This window comes from Olea europaea, chromosome 1 (genome assembly GCF_002742605.1).
Source record: "Olea europaea var. sylvestris chromosome 1, O_europaea_v1, whole genome shotgun sequence".
Lineage (NCBI taxonomy): Eukaryota > Viridiplantae > Streptophyta > Magnoliopsida > Lamiales > Oleaceae > Olea > Olea europaea.
In genome coordinates, this window is record NC_036237.1 from 5527445 (window position 1) to 5544981 (window position 17537).

Genomic DNA, 17537 nt, shown 5'->3' on the forward strand with positions numbered 1-17537 from the left:
GGCGGCAACTGAAGGTCCCGGCGGATCCAGCACGCTCGGCCGCGGGTGCTCGCCAGGTGCTGGATCCGCCACTGTAAACGTAACATCATTACTGATTATTGATTCCCTCATAGTGCAATTTAATAATGTGGAGTTTCTAGATTTCATTGTGTTATCTCAGATGTATATCATTTCACACTATACAATATATTGTTTTTATCATAAACATCATAGAGAAGTTGGGCTATTCGTGCGTTCTTAAATAAGATATGATGTTAGTGTACTAGATCATCAATGAGTTGCTCATTACCAATTCTGCGAAAGAGCCTCTGTATCCTCTTTTTTATTTTTTTGGACGTAAACACCGATTATGGAATTTGTTAATGAATAAACACAATTATTTTGCACAATGTCATTCTGGGAATTATGCAAGTCCATCGCATGACGTTATACTTAATTGATAATGGAGTCATTTGCACGAATCGTTTTGTTAAGTGCTAGATGTAAAGTATTTGTTAAAAAATCAAACAAATTATTGTTTTCATGTCAGAAAGAAAGTTAAAAATTAAACTTCATCAGAAAATCCTTGAAATTACCAACTTATGGCAACCTCATTTGCAGAAGCCAAATCCACTGGCATAATACATGTCAATGAGGTTATATTTGGTGTTGTCAATGGTGGTTCCAATGGCCTTGCAAGCCAAATTTCTCCTAGTAAGTTGCATCATTTTTCAATGTGAAAGAAATTCCTAATCAATGACTAGTTCTGTCGTGATTAATAAATAAATTAATAGATTTAGATGAGATGATTTAATTATGCGATGCTAACTAGAGTTTTTGACATGGAACCCCATCCAACTCAAACAGTTTGCAAGTGAATGCTAAAGCCATCAAATCCACCAGTTGTTTTGAATTCTCATCTGAGACTGGACAAAAAAGTCGTTTGATGCCGATACCTAATTAAAGCGGTTTTGCCAAGCTAGTTTAACAGCCACATGAAATCAAATGAGTTCTCGTTATATTACAAAAATGTGATTCAGACATTCAAACGTAGAAAAAAAGGGAGGAACAAATGTACAATCATACGTAGTCAATGTTAAATCACATATATGCCATCAAGTAATCAGTTATCGCAGAATGATATCTATTCATTTGCTGGGAAATGAAAAGTTAAAAATCATAACATCTTCAATTTTCTTGAAATCATGTGAAAACTAGAAATTTCCTTAATTTCTTAGTTTATCCTAACAGTGAAAGCAAAGACCTAATTATGGATGAAAAAGAAATTCAAGGCCGCGGCTTGATTTGAACATAGTTTACGGCATGGAGAAGATGCAGAATTACAGTTCTAGATTCAACACTATTAAGGTGATTTTCCATGGATATTTTTCAGAAAGAATGATTAATTAGGAGTTACAATTAAAATCCACGTAATCTACGCCTTCTTTAAATTCATCAATTACTTTGTATAATAAATATATGTAAAATGCAATAACAGTGATTACAAGAAGCAATATTTTCGGTTATATTTATATGGTAAATAGTACATTTATGTATATAAAATAGTATGTAGTATTATATGAAATAATATAATTTTACTGGGTAGATATGATTTCCCCCCCCATTATTTTAGTGTTCGTGGAATTGTATCTTATGGTAGCCTTTATTTACAGTAATTATAATTTCGCTTAGAGTGCGTTTGATTATTGATATTGGATAGCGTTTATAGTCCTCTGCGGTGACCAACAAGGTAAAGGCAACTCAATAGGCACTTTACATCCACGCCGGGTTGTTGGTCACTGTGGACGCTCTACACCTACCCTAGATCGACGACCCTCATGGGTGCTTTACACCTACCATAGATTGACGATTCCCATAAGCGCTCTACACCTGCCCTATACCATTGATCCCATGAGATTACCTACGCGACTAATCCAACACGTGGCCATAAAATCATCAATGAGGCACTCTACACCTACCCTAGATCGACGGCCCTCATGGGCACTTTACACCTATCATAAATCGACGATTCCCATGAGCGCTCTACACCTGCCCTATACCATTGATCCCATGAGATTACCTACGCGACTAATCCAACACTTGGTCATAAAATCATCAATGAATTGATGAGATTTACATAAGGGCTGTCACAGGTATGTCCATTCGACGGGTAGTTAAAGATCCCCCACTCAGAACGTGGGGGATAATGAAAGAGGCTACGTGGGACACGTGGTACCATAACTGCCCAGCTGTCGCATTGCTTTACTCCCCTATAAATACATCCAAAGCGAAACATGTATGAACAGAGAAAAAACTTTGGCTATCTGAATTCTATCTTTGTTTTTTCTAACACCATATACTGATTCTCACGTCGGAGGCAAAATGGGGGAGAAAACCCCACCCTCATTTTTCAGGTAATACTCGTTCATTGGAGTAGCAGGAACGCCTTGCATCACTAGGTGGACGTAGAGGTATTATTTCACAACTACTTCAATTGCAAATGGAATTTGCATGGAAAAAAATAAATTTTATTGTGCGTTTGATTGCAAGTGTGGAATTTGTGTGGAAAGAAAATAAATTCTAGGTAATTTAATTGCCAAGAATTTATGTGCATGAAAATTATCAATTAAATGTTTGTGATCGATTTAATTTTCAACCTACAAAATAGCTAACATCATATAACCCAATTGAGACATGGTCGAATAGGCTAAACCCATCTTAATGTCTTTCATCTTCACATATCACAAACTACGAGATCACCCCTTTCATTATGGGGTGGCAGAGAGATCGTACCATTCGAGCCGTTTTTTTTTCATGTTTTTCGCAGAGGCCTGGAGAAAGTTGCAACCAAGAGGATTTCCCTAATTCTTCCTTCCCAAAAAGAAGAACGTGAAATTCTTTTTCCTTTCCTTAGGGACCAGGAGATTGGATCTAGCCGTAAGAATGATACTTGGTATAAATAAATAAAGGAGAGATAGTTGATAGATGAGAGAGAAAGAGAAAGAGAGAGTGAATTTTCTAGAAAATAAAATTCTACTCCCCTTAAAAAATATGGTTACGTGACCAAAAGTAGGAAAATATTTTTCATGAAAAAAATTATCAATCAAATGGCACAAAAGTAAGAATTTTGGTGGGATAAATATATTTTTCATGAAAAATATTGACAATCAAATACACCCTTAGGTAATCCAATTCCGTAGAACTTATTTGCATAGAAATTATCAATTAAATGTATTTGATTGATTTAATTTTTAGCATAGAAAATATTATACTCATTCGATTTTTATTGGTGGATAGATGAGATAGAGTAGATAAATGAGGGAGAGAATGAATTCCCTGAAAAATAAAACCCTACTCTCCCTAAAAAAATATTTTCCTTGATTTTTAGGAAAATATGGTCACATAACTAAAAGTAGGAAAATGATTTTCATGAAAAATATGTCAATCAAACAACACAAAAGTAGGAATTTGGTTGGAAAAAAAAATACAATTTTTATGAAAAATATTGACAATCAAATGAACCCTTAGTATCAATCAGATAATTTTATTTTCATTTTTTTAATTAAGCAATGGTATTTTAATTTAATTTCAATTAGGTAACTCCATCCAATTCTATCATTTGAACTGACATAATGAGATAGTAAAAAACTGATTATTGTCATAACTAATGTTGATGATTGTTATTTATTAGTTGTCACGTAATCAAGTATATTCCTAGAATTGAACGGAGATTCTTAATTGAAATCCAAGTTAAATACATTTACCCGATTGAAGTAAAAATATGGTGGACTTCAAGTGCTAGAAAATTAAAGGTTCGAGACTCATCATCCAAAGGTTGAAAGGTTAGAAGTTCGCAATGTTAATCGACCAAATTGTAAAGAAATAGATTAAAATTCACTGGCCATGGTGACATTAAGTGGAAAGTTCGATTGTATGATGAAATAAACTAAAGTTTGATAATCATGGTGACACTAAGTGAAAGCATGGTGAACATGTGAGAAATTAAATTTTTAAATGTGATTTTTTAGTAAAAATTCAATTGAGTCACTAAACTTTAATTTCGTATCAATTGATATACTCAATTGTAATTCAGTTCAAATCTCATCGCTCTATCACCTACTTTTTCTTTAATTGATGAAAAATTCAAAATTGAAAGTCATATCATAATAAATCTTCTACCGTGGGACATATCGTTTTACCAATACGCCATTTTATAAAAATGTTGAATCAAAAGACACGTCTTCTAATATTTATAGTCATTGCCATACCCTCGTTTTATTAATTTTTTTTTGTTTTTAGGGTTTCGTGCAGCTATGAGATAAACCAAGAAGGTGTTTGAGAGACATTTTTATGTAAAAGTGCATTTTTGAATAGTAAATTGATGGAAAATGTGTAGTTGAAAAATAAAGAAAAGTTTTTTATTTACGTGTAATATTATTTTAATAAAGAATGTGTGGTTGAAAAGAAGAGAGAGAGAAATGTATTTTGAAAAAAATGGGTACCAAACATGGCCTAAAACTAAATGATTCAATTGAAATTTTACTAAAAATTCAGTTACTACTACAGACAAAATTTACCCCAATTATAAGACTTGAAACATGCAATTGGTCGCGAGTTGATATTTTTAACCCTAAACCAATTCTTATATTTCCATTGCAGACTTACAATACATGAATAATGAATGGTTAAAAAGGAAGAAAAAATTTTGAATTTACGTGTGATATTATTTTATTGAAAAATGAGTGATTGAAAAGATAAGAGAAAAAAAATACATTTTAATTTTAATACAATCCATTGCTTTCAAATTTGATTTGGATGTTGATTTGGAAGGTAAGTTGTTGAGTGTCAAATGGAATTGAGATAATCAATTTTTTAAACTTTCATCATTGATCAAATAATAGATTATAAATATCAAGGATATTCGTAATACGTGGCTAATTACTTTTTACTTAATTATTTTATTTTATTTTTTAATAATTCTCTGCTGACATATTTTGAATTAGTATATTGATAAACAAAACTTTACATCAATAATTTAGATTGTTTTCCTAAAAAGTATTTGTGTTAGAGGTACCATCCTTCTATTTTCTAAAGTGAATAGATTATATAATTTCCAATGTCTACTTTTCTAAAGTAGTGGTGGTAGTGACGATGAAAGAGGTTCTTAAATTTTTCTTTAATTTTTTTTTAAAATTCTTTTAATTGGGATTTGCACCTTTTGAAACATTTGGGACAATGAATGTAATTAATTCTTCATTTTTCTTCTTAATTTCTTTTATAATTTTAAAGAGGGGTGTATATTCGTCATTTACAAGGCTTTAATAAACAAAATGGACGAAAATATTATTTCGCCACATTTGTTTGATCTGAGAGTCTTGCACCAAAATGAAACGTTAGAATTGTTAAAAAATAAAATATTCTTTTTCTTTTCTTATCTTTTTTTTTTTTTTTTTTTTTTTTTTTTTTCCAAAAAAAAACAAAACTTTTTTTTTTTTTTTTTTTATAAATTTTGATTTTTGTTGGTGAAATCTTTTTGATACTGCTTTTATTTATAAATTGTGGATCAATTATGAATTTTGCTAAACATGCTATTCAAACTAGCAAAGTAAAAGCAACTTCTGTGCCTTTGGTTTGATCTTAGAAATAAAGTAAAATCTTTCTTTGTACAAAAAGCATCAATTTAAAGAGGGTATTTGAAACATCCATGTGAATACATATGGAGAAACACTGCATATTGTCCCATCTTTTTACAGTCGAGAAGAGCATTTGAAAACTAGAAAGCGAAAGAGCTTAATAAAGCTGGTGTCTCCTGTCGTACATCCATCTCCTCCTGCATAGAAAATACACGTAATGAATTCAAATAAATAAACGCGTCTAGGACCACCAACTTTTATCAACCATTTAAAATTACTATAACGTACCAATGGTAATCCCATCTGGGACGAGATTTATACATCCGGTTTTCACCGTACGGGTAATCAGATTCAGCCCTTTTCGCATTTTGGAAAGCGCAGCAGCCAATGCAATAGATTCCAATGAGGACGAGTAGCATAACAATGTTAAGGACTGAAATTTTGTGCCAATTTCTTCTTACATCTTCGAGAACTCCTGCCTTGCACGAATCGCACTCGTAGCACAGAATGTTGGGATCGTTGTTCCAGCGATAGCAGTCAGACTCTTGATCCACCATTGTTGATGCATAGTTGCATGAAGTTGGGGGCTTGCAGCAACCTGACTGTCAGTTAAAGTGAAGGAGGATCAATAATTAATGGTCATTTGATAATTATTCTATGTGGTGTGACTCTTCTATGAATTCGAAAGTCTCAAAGATGTAACTTTTATTTCAATATAATTAACTGATATAAAGAAGACATAAACGTATAGAAAATCACTAGCACGACATATTTTAACAAAATTGCAGATCAATCACAACAAAGGAAAAATAACACAAGTAAACATAATTCCCGTCTTCTCGAGAAAGTTAAACGTTTCTCTCTTAAGTCCTTTACGCTAAGCTTAAGAGTAAGCAAGTAGATTTTTACATATATAAATAAATTATTTTTTACTTATAAATAAAATAATTGCTTATTTTAACATTAAGGTGGTAACATTTAAAATAATTAAGTACTTTCTTAGTTCTAATTTTAATCAAGGAAATAAATTATTATAAAAGACAAGAAATACTTTCAACTTTAAGTTGAAAAAAAAACATTCAAAGGGAATTCGTTCTTGGAGCAATTTAAACTTCTGTATATCATCAGAAACATATTTCAAGACACTACATATTACAGTGTCCAAAAGAATCTTTATTTTGATGAATCCCAGGAGCAGATTTATAATTCTGTACCCATACTTTTTCCTTTTGGATTTCATAAACTAGCATGTTGTCTTCAAAAGCTTAAGCCGCTGATTAAAGAAGTAACAGTCTCGTGCTAAGATTGGTAGAGATAGGAACAATTAAATTTTTGACATATCTATTTACCATCGTTCCTTCATCATAAGCTTACTAGATTTGTCACATTGTCTAAAAATTTAAATGCTTATTGGCAAGACGAAAATGTATATTACCTGAACAGGAGACAAGTCTTTGGACAGATAATCAGAAGGGGTCCACAAAACAACCTTAGCACAAGCCTTTGAACCCAAAATACAACTTTTAACGGTCATCCAATAATGAGGATCCTTAATCCTTTTCCTCAACCATGAAGAATAATTATCAAGATGGAACTCACTGTAAACCCTACCGGCCACCACGGAGCCGCCACCCCGGCTCGTAACCACGAATCCAAACACAGTCAAGGCCAGCAAAGTCCCTATAAGTAACAACATGATAACCAGATAAACCCAAAGTGCCCATGCAACATGAAAACAAGCACCGATGAATCCAGCAAGCGATACTATGAGAATTATGAATCCCAAAATCAGAAGTGGTGTCTGAAGGAAACTTTCGCAGGTTGTACTACTTCTTGCCATCCATAAACCAGCCCCAATGATTGGGATTGAGGCTAAGAGAGTGAAAAGATTCAAGAAACCTATCACTGTGTTACTTAATCTATACATCTCTCTATGTAACTCAACTCTGTGTGTGTGTATGTGTGTGTGTGAGAGAGAGAGAGAGAGAGAGTTTATTGGAATGATCAATCTGGGATTTGTCTTTCTTTTTCTTCTTGTTGATTCTGCTTTATCTTTACATTGGGTGGCCATTTATGTACTGCTTTTTCAAATTTTTTTGATCTGTAATAGATTAAATTAATGCATCTCATCTCACTTTTTTGCATAGTTGCTTTTAAGGCATTCAGGAACTTATCATCCACATTCGACACTTATCACTAATTAACGGCACTTCTTAGACACTAAGAAAACTTTTTATGAAAACCTTAGGTTGCAAGTCTTAATGTAATACAATGCGATGTAACAAGAAAAGACCTGTGAGAACACCAAATTAAAAAATAGTATTATATATAAGAAAGAAATCATATGAAAAATCAACATTGCTAAGATAAGTAAATCCAACATTTATAAGTTGAGGGATAAGTGTACACTTATCTAGGCCAGTAAATTGGAGTATTTGTTAGTGATTTGAGTGAGTTATAACTTAATTATATATTAATTATATTTGTTAGGTTGAACTCAATGCAAATTGATGGAATTGAAATTAAGAAATGAACAAAAAAGGGCAAAAAGAAAGAAATCCAAAACTTGGGGATCAAAGTGTAAACATTCAATACTTGATGCAGAGCATAAAATTATGATTGACGATCACACATAATCAATTGGATGTTGCCACGCGATTATATAACGTTATTTAACCGTAAGAGTACGGTATCAAGTTTTGTAATATAGTAAAAATTTTAAAAGTGTCGAACCCACAATGATTGAAATTCAAATTCAACTGAGTACTATAAGAGTGTGTTTGATTGACATGAAAAATATCACCTAGAAAAGAAAATATTTTCCATCTTTTGTGGAAAATAAAAACCACCTCTACCCAAGGAAAATATTTTCCTTAAAAACAAGGAAAATTAGGCATATTTTCAAAAGTTGGAAAATATTTTCCATGGAAAAAATAGCAATCAAACACTCCAAGTAGAAATTTGGATAGAAAAATGATATTTTTCATGAAAAATAAATGTAATCAAATACACTCTAATTGTTTCAATTTTCACTTTATTTAGACAATTCCAATTTTTAAATGATGCTTTTATGCTAACCTAATTTAAATGGAATAAAAAATGCAAGTAAAGTGAGACAATTTCTAAAAATCAAATTAAATTATGGATATCTAGGGATTGATTTCTCCATATTATCAACATGTTCTCAACTTCTATAGCCATTTCCATCGAATTTTCCAATTTATAAGCAAGAACCCTAATTTAATTCTATCCCCTCTCTCGAGTGCCAATAGAACATATCTTTATATTTTAACCCCAATATCTCTATTCCGAATTAAACATATAAAACTTGTTAAAGCTCTTAGTTCTTGTTTTACCCCTCAAAGATTTGCATTTTCTCTCGAAACCTACAAATCTAGGTTATGTTGTTCCAGATCATGTCTAAATTTCCCTCTTTCGAGCTTCAAATTTAAAGCATTGGTTCATTTAATTGGTGATCGGGCAATTGAAAGCATTAAACACAAAACAACACAAATAAATTTTGAAAAAACGAAAGAAATAACTATATTAGAATCAAATCATGTCTCAAATAGGTTATATCAACCATAGATCTACGAATTTACTTCATGCTTGAATCGATCGACATGCCAAAATACAAGATAAAGAACATGAGAAAGAATAAATAAGAGTTCAGAAAAACTGATTTAAGCTTCTTGTTCTTCCCTAATTGGTTGTCATTCTCGATACAATTCAATTTCTTTTCCTTGCCTCTTGAATGGATATTCACTTTTGCACCCTTTTTTCACCCAGAGAAAATCTCAGAAAACGGCTCCCTATTAGGTTTTTATTTTGGTATTTATATTATCTTCGAGTTTTTGATGGTTAGGGAACATCTTGGGCCGAGAAATATCCAAAAATTTAGACTCTTCTGTGTTGTGAGGTTCGACTCCATGGCACCCATCTCTGGCACTGCGATGTAATTGTGTGCTGGCGATGTGGCGCCCAAGTCTGTCGCCGTGGTGCCAGCTATTCTGCTGCTTCTTTTTACGATGGGTGTCGTGGCGCCTAGCTTACTGCGAGAAATTCTCTTTTTGTTGGATGCCGTGGCGCCTAACAAACTACTCCTCGCTTGAATCGCTCTTGTTCTAAGCTTCTTTCATTGCAATACTCCTTTCTTATCTCCAATTCATGCCCCCATTTTGTGATCACTATTTTAGATTCATCACAAGCTCCCAATTGTGGCATTTTCTCGAATGTTGATTGAGCTACAAAACAATATGAACACACAAATCAAAACGTTCAAAAGTGTTCAAGAACAAGCTAAAATCCATGATTTAGAGGCGTATGTTTAATGAGTGAATTACACTCATCAGATGTAATTTTGATGTCAAAGAAATGAAATAGAGTTGAAGTATTTTTACAAATCAATTTCCAGCTGCAAAATGTTATTTTTTGAATTTTTAGCCTCAACTTGAGACCCATTTTTTGGATAGTAAACATTCGAATTGACAACATTGTACCTAGAAGAATTGTAGCTCTTTGTGTTAGTTTTCCAACGCACTTTGAATCACCTCAATCGAACATCAGGAGAGAAAGTTATGATCAAAAGACCGAACGATATTCAAGGACAAAAGCGCGTAAAACACGCAAGACACAAATTTCATGACCCCAGAGCCACATAATTCAATGGCGCATGCGCAGTAGGAATACCTATGCGTGTGCAGGCTTTTTTCGCAATGAATCAACAGTAGTTCCTTTTGCGACTTAAACTCTTGTGGAATCCAAATTGGACGGGGTCTTATAAATAGAAAACAAGGACTACACATAAGAAAATCCTTTCTCGTCTCTTCATATACAACAGTATCATCAAATTTATTAAGAACAATGGACCAATTCATTACTTTTAGAAGAGAAGATCAAACCCTAGCAAATGAATTGAAACTCAATTATATCAAAAAATTGAAGAATTTAACTTTTGACTTAAAGAACAATATCTTGTGTATTCTTTTCATGATCCGACTGGTATTTTTTCATTATTCTTCTTATAATTTATATATTAATATGTTATGCTAGATCCTTTTTGTATTGGATGAAGATGAGCCCTATTTGTTATTTATTTATAATTCATGACTAGTAGTTTAGTATTTCTTGATTAATTTTGCATGAATATTGCACTATTTAATTGATTGGTCACTAATTAGATAATTAGTTGCTTGTTGTAGTGTTGGGAGATCTGCAATAAATTTAGAATGCAACAAAATTAACATATGTGCAATAGATGTTAAGAATAACATTTATAATTTATACAATCATATACATAATGTAAACTTTAGTGCAATCTAATCATTCGAATTTGGGAAGGAAAATATTCAAGTCGTGGTTAGGATAGATTTAATTTGTCTTGGAAAAGAAATTATATATCATAGCTTTATCAATCGTCAAACGCATAACAGAATTGGATTACAAATAAAAAATTGAAATAAATACCAATAGGCATATTTGAAATCCATCCATAATTTGATAAATAACAAACTTTTACCGCTTTCTTAAATTAATTTAGCAAAAATCAAATCAAAATATCTCTTTTGTTTTATATAATTCAAATTCCATACATAAATGGCAAACTTGAATTCAAATTTATGCCCTGTGAGACGATACACTCAACTCATCAATTATATTACTTCTCAATGATCTCGCACGCTAGCGAGTTTCGCATGAACATTGAGTTTTGTTGGTATATTAAGGCACCGTGGGATTTTATACACGGTAATTTATCGACTTAATCAAAGAGATCCCAAGGAAACTAATCTCCCCCCTTGTGTAATTTTTTGCAAACAAATTAATCAGGTGCACAATTAGAAATTCACTTGTTCAAATGAAATGATTTTTGGTCAAATATACAACAAACCTAGTTGATCTCCTCCTGAAATGTAATAAAGTTATTTTAGTTGTCAACTTGATATAATCCTTTTTTTCTCGGTTGGAAGATGTCACTTAATGAAAATTCTATACAATGGAGTAGCATAGCATACTTTCGATGCAGTGTGTTAGAAAGTGAGAGGTCAATAGAATATTTATTGGAGTAAAAAACGATTTGAATTTATTATTAACATGTTTGGCTGTACTTAAAAGTAATGAATTTGATCCAAATGTCATAAATTGTATGAGATTTTTAGCTATTTTCTCCTTAAAATCTTCTATCCGAACAAGCGTAAAAACTTCGAGGCACTTGTTGAGACGAGAAGGGAGCTATTGGTCGGGATAAATTATTACCCTTATTTTCAACACCATTAGATGAGGATTTCTTAAAACCTTCAACTATTTGCTTTGACGTAGTTAATCAAATCAAGGTTCACCTTGGCATTGGCTTGTTCTCTAGAAACTGTCCGAAATGAATAAAAGCTTTTTGAGCACGAAGTGGTACCAAGTGCCCTACTCCAGCAACAATTGGCAGAGTCAATCCTTCGTTTACTTGGCTCCATCCATCCACCGATAGGATCTTACAAGATCAATATTGAAGGGTACGTCAATGATGAATCTGCAAGTGTTGAGGACATGATTAGAGACTAGACTGGGGAATACATCAAGGGCTTTCTCATCATCATACGGTCCAAGTTTTATTTTAGAGGCCGAGCTCCTAGCTATATTGGATGGAATTCTACTGGCCAGAGGATTTGGTATCTCGGCTATTTGGATTGAGGCCAATTCGATCGTAGCTATTCACTGCATCACCATACGTGGAGAACCATGACGATTTAGAGCATACTCGAACAGACTAGAGATCCATCTCCTTTGATGGAGACATGGTTTCCTACGCTTGTCGAGAAGGAAATCAGGTTGCAGACTTGATAGCTTCAGAGGATTGGGATCAGTGCCTTTACTAAGAGTATGGACTATTCAACCTCCCTCGCCAGATTAGGACACTTATACAGATTCACAGATATGGATTAGCCAGTTTTTGAGATAGATGGCTTAGTTTTTATTTGCTTTTATTCTCAGTGTACAGGAAATAGTACTTCCCTCTCTCTCTCTCTTACTTCTCTTTTTCTTCAAATGGGTCAGCCACTTTATAAGCCAAAAAACTCCAGCAAACTACTACCCAAATTGCTGGACCACCATACCATCGCAAAGCCCTCACTTCTCTCTACACATATCACCTAACATCCAACCTTGAAACCTTCATGCCAATATATTTGTTCGGAATTGCAAGCCAAAATACCCAACTCGCGAATGTAATTACTAGCGACATCACTTGCTCCGGAGAGACCCATACTATTTCCAATACACCAATCGAAGGCATTTCTCTTTATGGTCTTAAAATATCAACAGATGGTTCAGCGGTTTGGGCGATGATTGGTCGGAGTTTTTTCACTTCTAATGTGGCAGTCCTATTTGGAGAAAAAGATAAGAGAGAGAGTTTTTTTTTTGTTTTTTTTAATATTTTAAAGGCCTAATAGCAAAAATTATCCTACGTTTGACACTTCTTACGAAAAACGTTTCCACGTTACAATTTTTTTGCGTTTTCATCCTTATTTCCATGTTTTATTGCGGAAAACATCATTTTCACCAACTTGAAACGTTGGGACGTTTTGCACACTATAGGCAAAACGTAGAGACATTTTGTGCTATTAGGCCTTTTAATAATTATTGGACTTACTTATACTTTTTAAAACATTTAAGAGTAAGATTGTAATTTATTCTTTCTTTTATTTTCTTTTTTGTTTTATTTAATAGGAGGATATATTGGCAATTACATTAAAAATTGGTGAAAATGACGTTCAGCGCAAAGATATGTGGAAGGTAATAGCAAAAATGCCAAAAAATGAAAAATAAAGACGTTTTCTACAATAAACTTGAAAGATAGGAACATTTTGTGCCAATTACCTATTTCAAAACTACAATTTTGCTTCGATTTAACAAATTGACAATTTTTTTTGTTCACCTTAATAGATAGAGGAATTAATGGAGAATGGCTTGGTAACTCGATCCAATTTCCAAATAGCCTGACTCCTTTATTATTTATTAAATATACTTAAATAAAAAAAAAATCTACAATATCCATTTTATCCCTGTTTTAAACATTGAAATTTGAGGAGCTAAAAAATCATCTCCTACCATAAACCGATCCTTCAAGATTTCTTCATCAAGTTTCATCTCCATCCTCATATAATTTGGTAGAATTTATATTAATTATTATTTTCTTCATTTTGTTTGATTAGTTTCCAAATTTTTTATTTTTTTGCTTATAATGTCATTATGTATAAATTTATAACTCCCAGTGGGGGTGAAGAAAAACTCCTGCCCCAAGTTTCAAATGGAGGGCATTTTTGTCTTTTTACGTGATGGAGACATTTATCGTGTCCTTGACAATTTGATTAGGCTATAGTGAAAATTCTCCTGATGGATAACATCAGTCATTGTTTAAAATTTAGACACGTTAAATTTGCCAATTAGAGTTTTTTATATGCTTCTAATTCTAATGAAATTTGATTTCATCTTAAAAGAATTGATTAGAATTTTATGTTTAAGAGGAGAGGAGCAAAAGTTTAACTTCAACAATCTCCATCTAGGAAGATTTTTATTTTTTATTTACAAATTATTCAAGATGTATAAACAATTTTTATTTTTATTTTTATTTTTATTTTTTTAATTACACATGAAGTAGTTTTAAATATCTGCCTACACATATTCATTTTCAGGTGAATTCAAGTACAATGAAATTGTTTTTTTTAATATTTTAAAGGCCTAATAGCAAAAATTATCCTACGTTTGACACTTCTTACGAAAAACGTTTCCACGTTACAATTTTTTTGCGTTTTCATCCTTATTTCCACGTTTTATTGCGGAAAACATCATTTTCACCAACTTGAAACGTTGGGACGTTTTGTACACTATAGGCAAAACGTAGAGACATTTTGTGCTATTAGGCCTTTTAATAATTATTGGACTTACTTATACTTTTTAAAACATTTAAGAGTAAGATTGTAATTTATTCTTTCTTTTATTTTCTTTTTTGTTTTATTTAATAGGAGGATATATTGGCAATTACATTAAAAATTGGTGAAAATGACGTTCAGCGCAAAGATATGTGGAAGGTAATGGCAAAAATGCCAAAAAAATGAAAAATAAAGACGTTTTCTACAATAAACTTGAAAGATAGGAACATTTTGTGCCAATTACCTATTTCAAAACTACAATTTTGCTTCGATTTAACAAATTGACAATTTTTTTTGTTCACCTTAATAGATAGAGGAATTAATGGAGAATGGCTTGGTAACTCGATCCAATTTCCAGGGCAGACGCTCAGTTCCTGTTTTACAATAACCAAAAATTATACAGTTTGTGTTCTTTTAATCTTTATATAGTTGGTATCAATTTTATTCTGATACTTAATACTTGCTATCAACCTTACAGAACTGCTAAATACTAAATAGAGAATGCTGCAATTCTGTAATAGAAGAAAGAAGTGATTTGGTTCCGATATTAGGCTCGGAATCATTGGTTAGTATTGCTTATTATTGCTACGCGTGTTCCTTGTGCTTTTTGTTTATTTGTCTGAATGATGCCTACTTGTATGTGCACTGAATTTTGACTTTTGTTCTTTCACAGTGATAAACAAAGGCTAAGACATTGTGCAATACAATTTTGAAAAGATGACAGAGGTTCCCACTGGGAAGGACTTCATCGATATCATTCTCTCCCGCACTCAACGTTAACTGTGGGCTGTTTTTCAAAGGGATATGCCATCTCATTTATCCGTCAGTTTCACATGCTCGAAGTAAAGTATTTGCTGCAAAATTTTGATGATAAGCTTTCCGACATTATTGGAGAATTCCCAGGCTTCATGATATCCATCCTTTCAATGGTGACCTTCTCCATGTTCTGTTCAAGTTTGCTGTTGGCCAAATCAGTACTGCTAGGAACCTGATAGGTAAGATTACAAAGGACTAGCAATATTACTAAAGTATGCAGATTCTCTGAATTGATGTGAGTCCTTGAAAATTGCTGCTTTAGGCCATGTATGTGCTGTTATTTAATTGGTTGGCCCTATGTTCGCATATCTTGAACGGGTAAGACAACCTATGGCAAGGCAGCCTTAAATTGATCCAAATGCTACGACAATCTTGATTTGTGGGGACCCAAATGTTGGCAAGATATTATTTATATACAAAATTACAACGGCCAATGTGGGTGTACAACCTTATGCTTTCACCACGAAATTTCTATTTGTTGGTTATACTTACTATAAATATCTAAGGTACCACCAAGTGATTGACACTCCAGGGATTTAAACAGGCCATTTTAGGACCATAATATCATTGAAATTACAGCAATACAGCTCTGGCCCTTCCAGAGCTGCAGTATTGTTTTTCCTTGACATTTCTGGATCTTGTGAGTACAGTATTGCACAGCAGCCGGCTCTTTTCGACATCATCAAGTCATTGGAAGAGATTTCTGAAGAAGATGTGAAGCTGGTAGTTGATATGAAATTAGAAAGGTGAGCCAACAAACTATGAGGACATGCTCTTGACTATGAGCACTTTGACCGAAGGGCCAAGAGGGTGTAATTGCAGTAAAGAATGTAGCTTGTGATGGGCTATTGGATCAGAACGTGGAATTAAAGATGAAGTCAAAAAGTTGAATGACTGCCTGAGCTGCTCCCATATTGCAATGCCTGAGCCATATGAGCAGAAGGAAGGCCACCTGGTATACCTTGGGCTGTCTTAGAAGTTAAAGTCAGGAAAGCTGAGCAATCTGAAGAGAAACAGAAGACGCTGGAGAAGGATCTGGAGAATCAGAACATAGGTGCAGGCATATACTCTGCGAACTTGAGAAAGCATTATATTTTAGCAAAAAATGAATGGAAAGAAGACATAATGCCTGGAATTCTGATTGGGCACAAGGTATACGATTTTGTGGACCCTGATATATCACAAAGGCTTGAATAGTTGGTGAGAGAACGAGGCATGCACTAGGAACAACGGGCAGATGATTTTGAGATGGATGGGGATCCTGAAAAACAAGAGGCACTGGCAGAAATCAGAAAGAAAAAAAAGCAGGCTCACTCAGCAGTACAGAATGAAGAAGAACACTGCAGAGAGCCGACCAACTGTGCGCAGAAAATGCGGTAGAGACGGACAGTTCACATCAGAGGGAATGCGGAGACAGCAATCAACCTTGGGACTTGATCCAACTCTGGCAATCAACCATGCTCGTAGCAAGTCTTGCAATTGTAAGAGGGAGAGATCAATTGACCGGAGGGATCAAAATGGCACTGATTACTTGGCTGTGGATGTACCACCTACCAAATAAGATAGTGCGGTTGAGGTCAAGATTCCAGTCGAGATCAAGGTCAAAATTATGGTCACCATATAAAGTTGTTCCACGAGACCGTTGAAGGATTCTGCTCAAAAGAAGGCTGTAAAACTGGCTGAAAAATCTAACAGGAAGAGGAACGAAGATACTTGCAGTGGAGAGGCAGACAGAGTCGTTGCTTCTCTAAAACCAAAACACTTGTTCTCTGCAAAGTGCTCCACTGTGAAAATGCAGAGACCCTAGAAACATCAAGGTATAGTCATCTCAGGTTGGTTTCTCACATTGTTGGACACACTTCTCTTTATTAGTTCCCAAAATATTACTGCCCCACCCCCACAAAAATGGGAAGAGAAATACTCTCTCTCTCACTCTCTCTCTCTCACACACACACAAAAGTAAAGATAAAAGTAATTCAAGAAATTTTTATTACGTTATTCAAGTTTTATTGGCCATAATGGAGTAATTCAATCAACCATTTTGAATTCGTGGTCTTGCTATGCAAAGCACCTGCATCAGATATTTCTATAAGACTAACTTGCACATAGTGATTTCTTGTGCTCTTTATGTTTGCCCAAAAGTACTGAAGGTGACATTCAATCATTTGCTGTCCTTCTGCTGTGTGAAACAATG

At 33.6% G+C, this 17537-nt stretch overlaps 1 protein-coding gene and 1 pseudogene across 1 annotated transcript; one reads left to right on the plus strand and one right to left on the minus strand.

Moving 5' to 3' along the window:
- Positions 1-5623: 5623 nt before the first annotated feature.
- Positions 5624-7656, minus strand: LOC111381250 (tetraspanin-6-like). The gene is made up of 3 exons (XM_023005039.1): positions 7048-7656; positions 5901-6214; positions 5624-5809 (listed from the first exon to the last, which is right to left on the minus strand). The coding sequence occupies exons 1-3, from the start codon at positions 7537-7539 to the stop codon at positions 5770-5772; spliced, it is 846 nt and encodes a 281-aa protein (XP_022860807.1). The 5' UTR covers positions 7540-7656; the 3' UTR covers positions 5624-5769.
- A 3551-nt stretch (positions 7657-11207) lies between these two features.
- LOC111403538 lies at positions 11208-17172 on the plus strand (annotated as a pseudogene).
- Positions 17173-17537: the final 365 nt, after the last annotated feature.

Excerpts from the sequence above, each read along its gene's own strand:
- LOC111381250 (XM_023005039.1), bottom strand. The coding sequence starts at position 7,539 with ATGTATAGATTAAGTAACACAGTGATAGGTTTCTTGAATCTTTTCACT. Across the intron at positions 6,215-7,047 it reads AAGACTTGTCTCCTGTTCAG|TCAGGTTGCTGCAAGCCCCC; the intron begins GTAATATACATT and ends TTTAACTGACAG. Across the intron at positions 5,810-5,900 it reads CCCAGATGGGATTACCATTG|GAGGAGATGGATGTACGACA; the intron begins GTACGTTATAGT and ends TTTTCTATGCAG.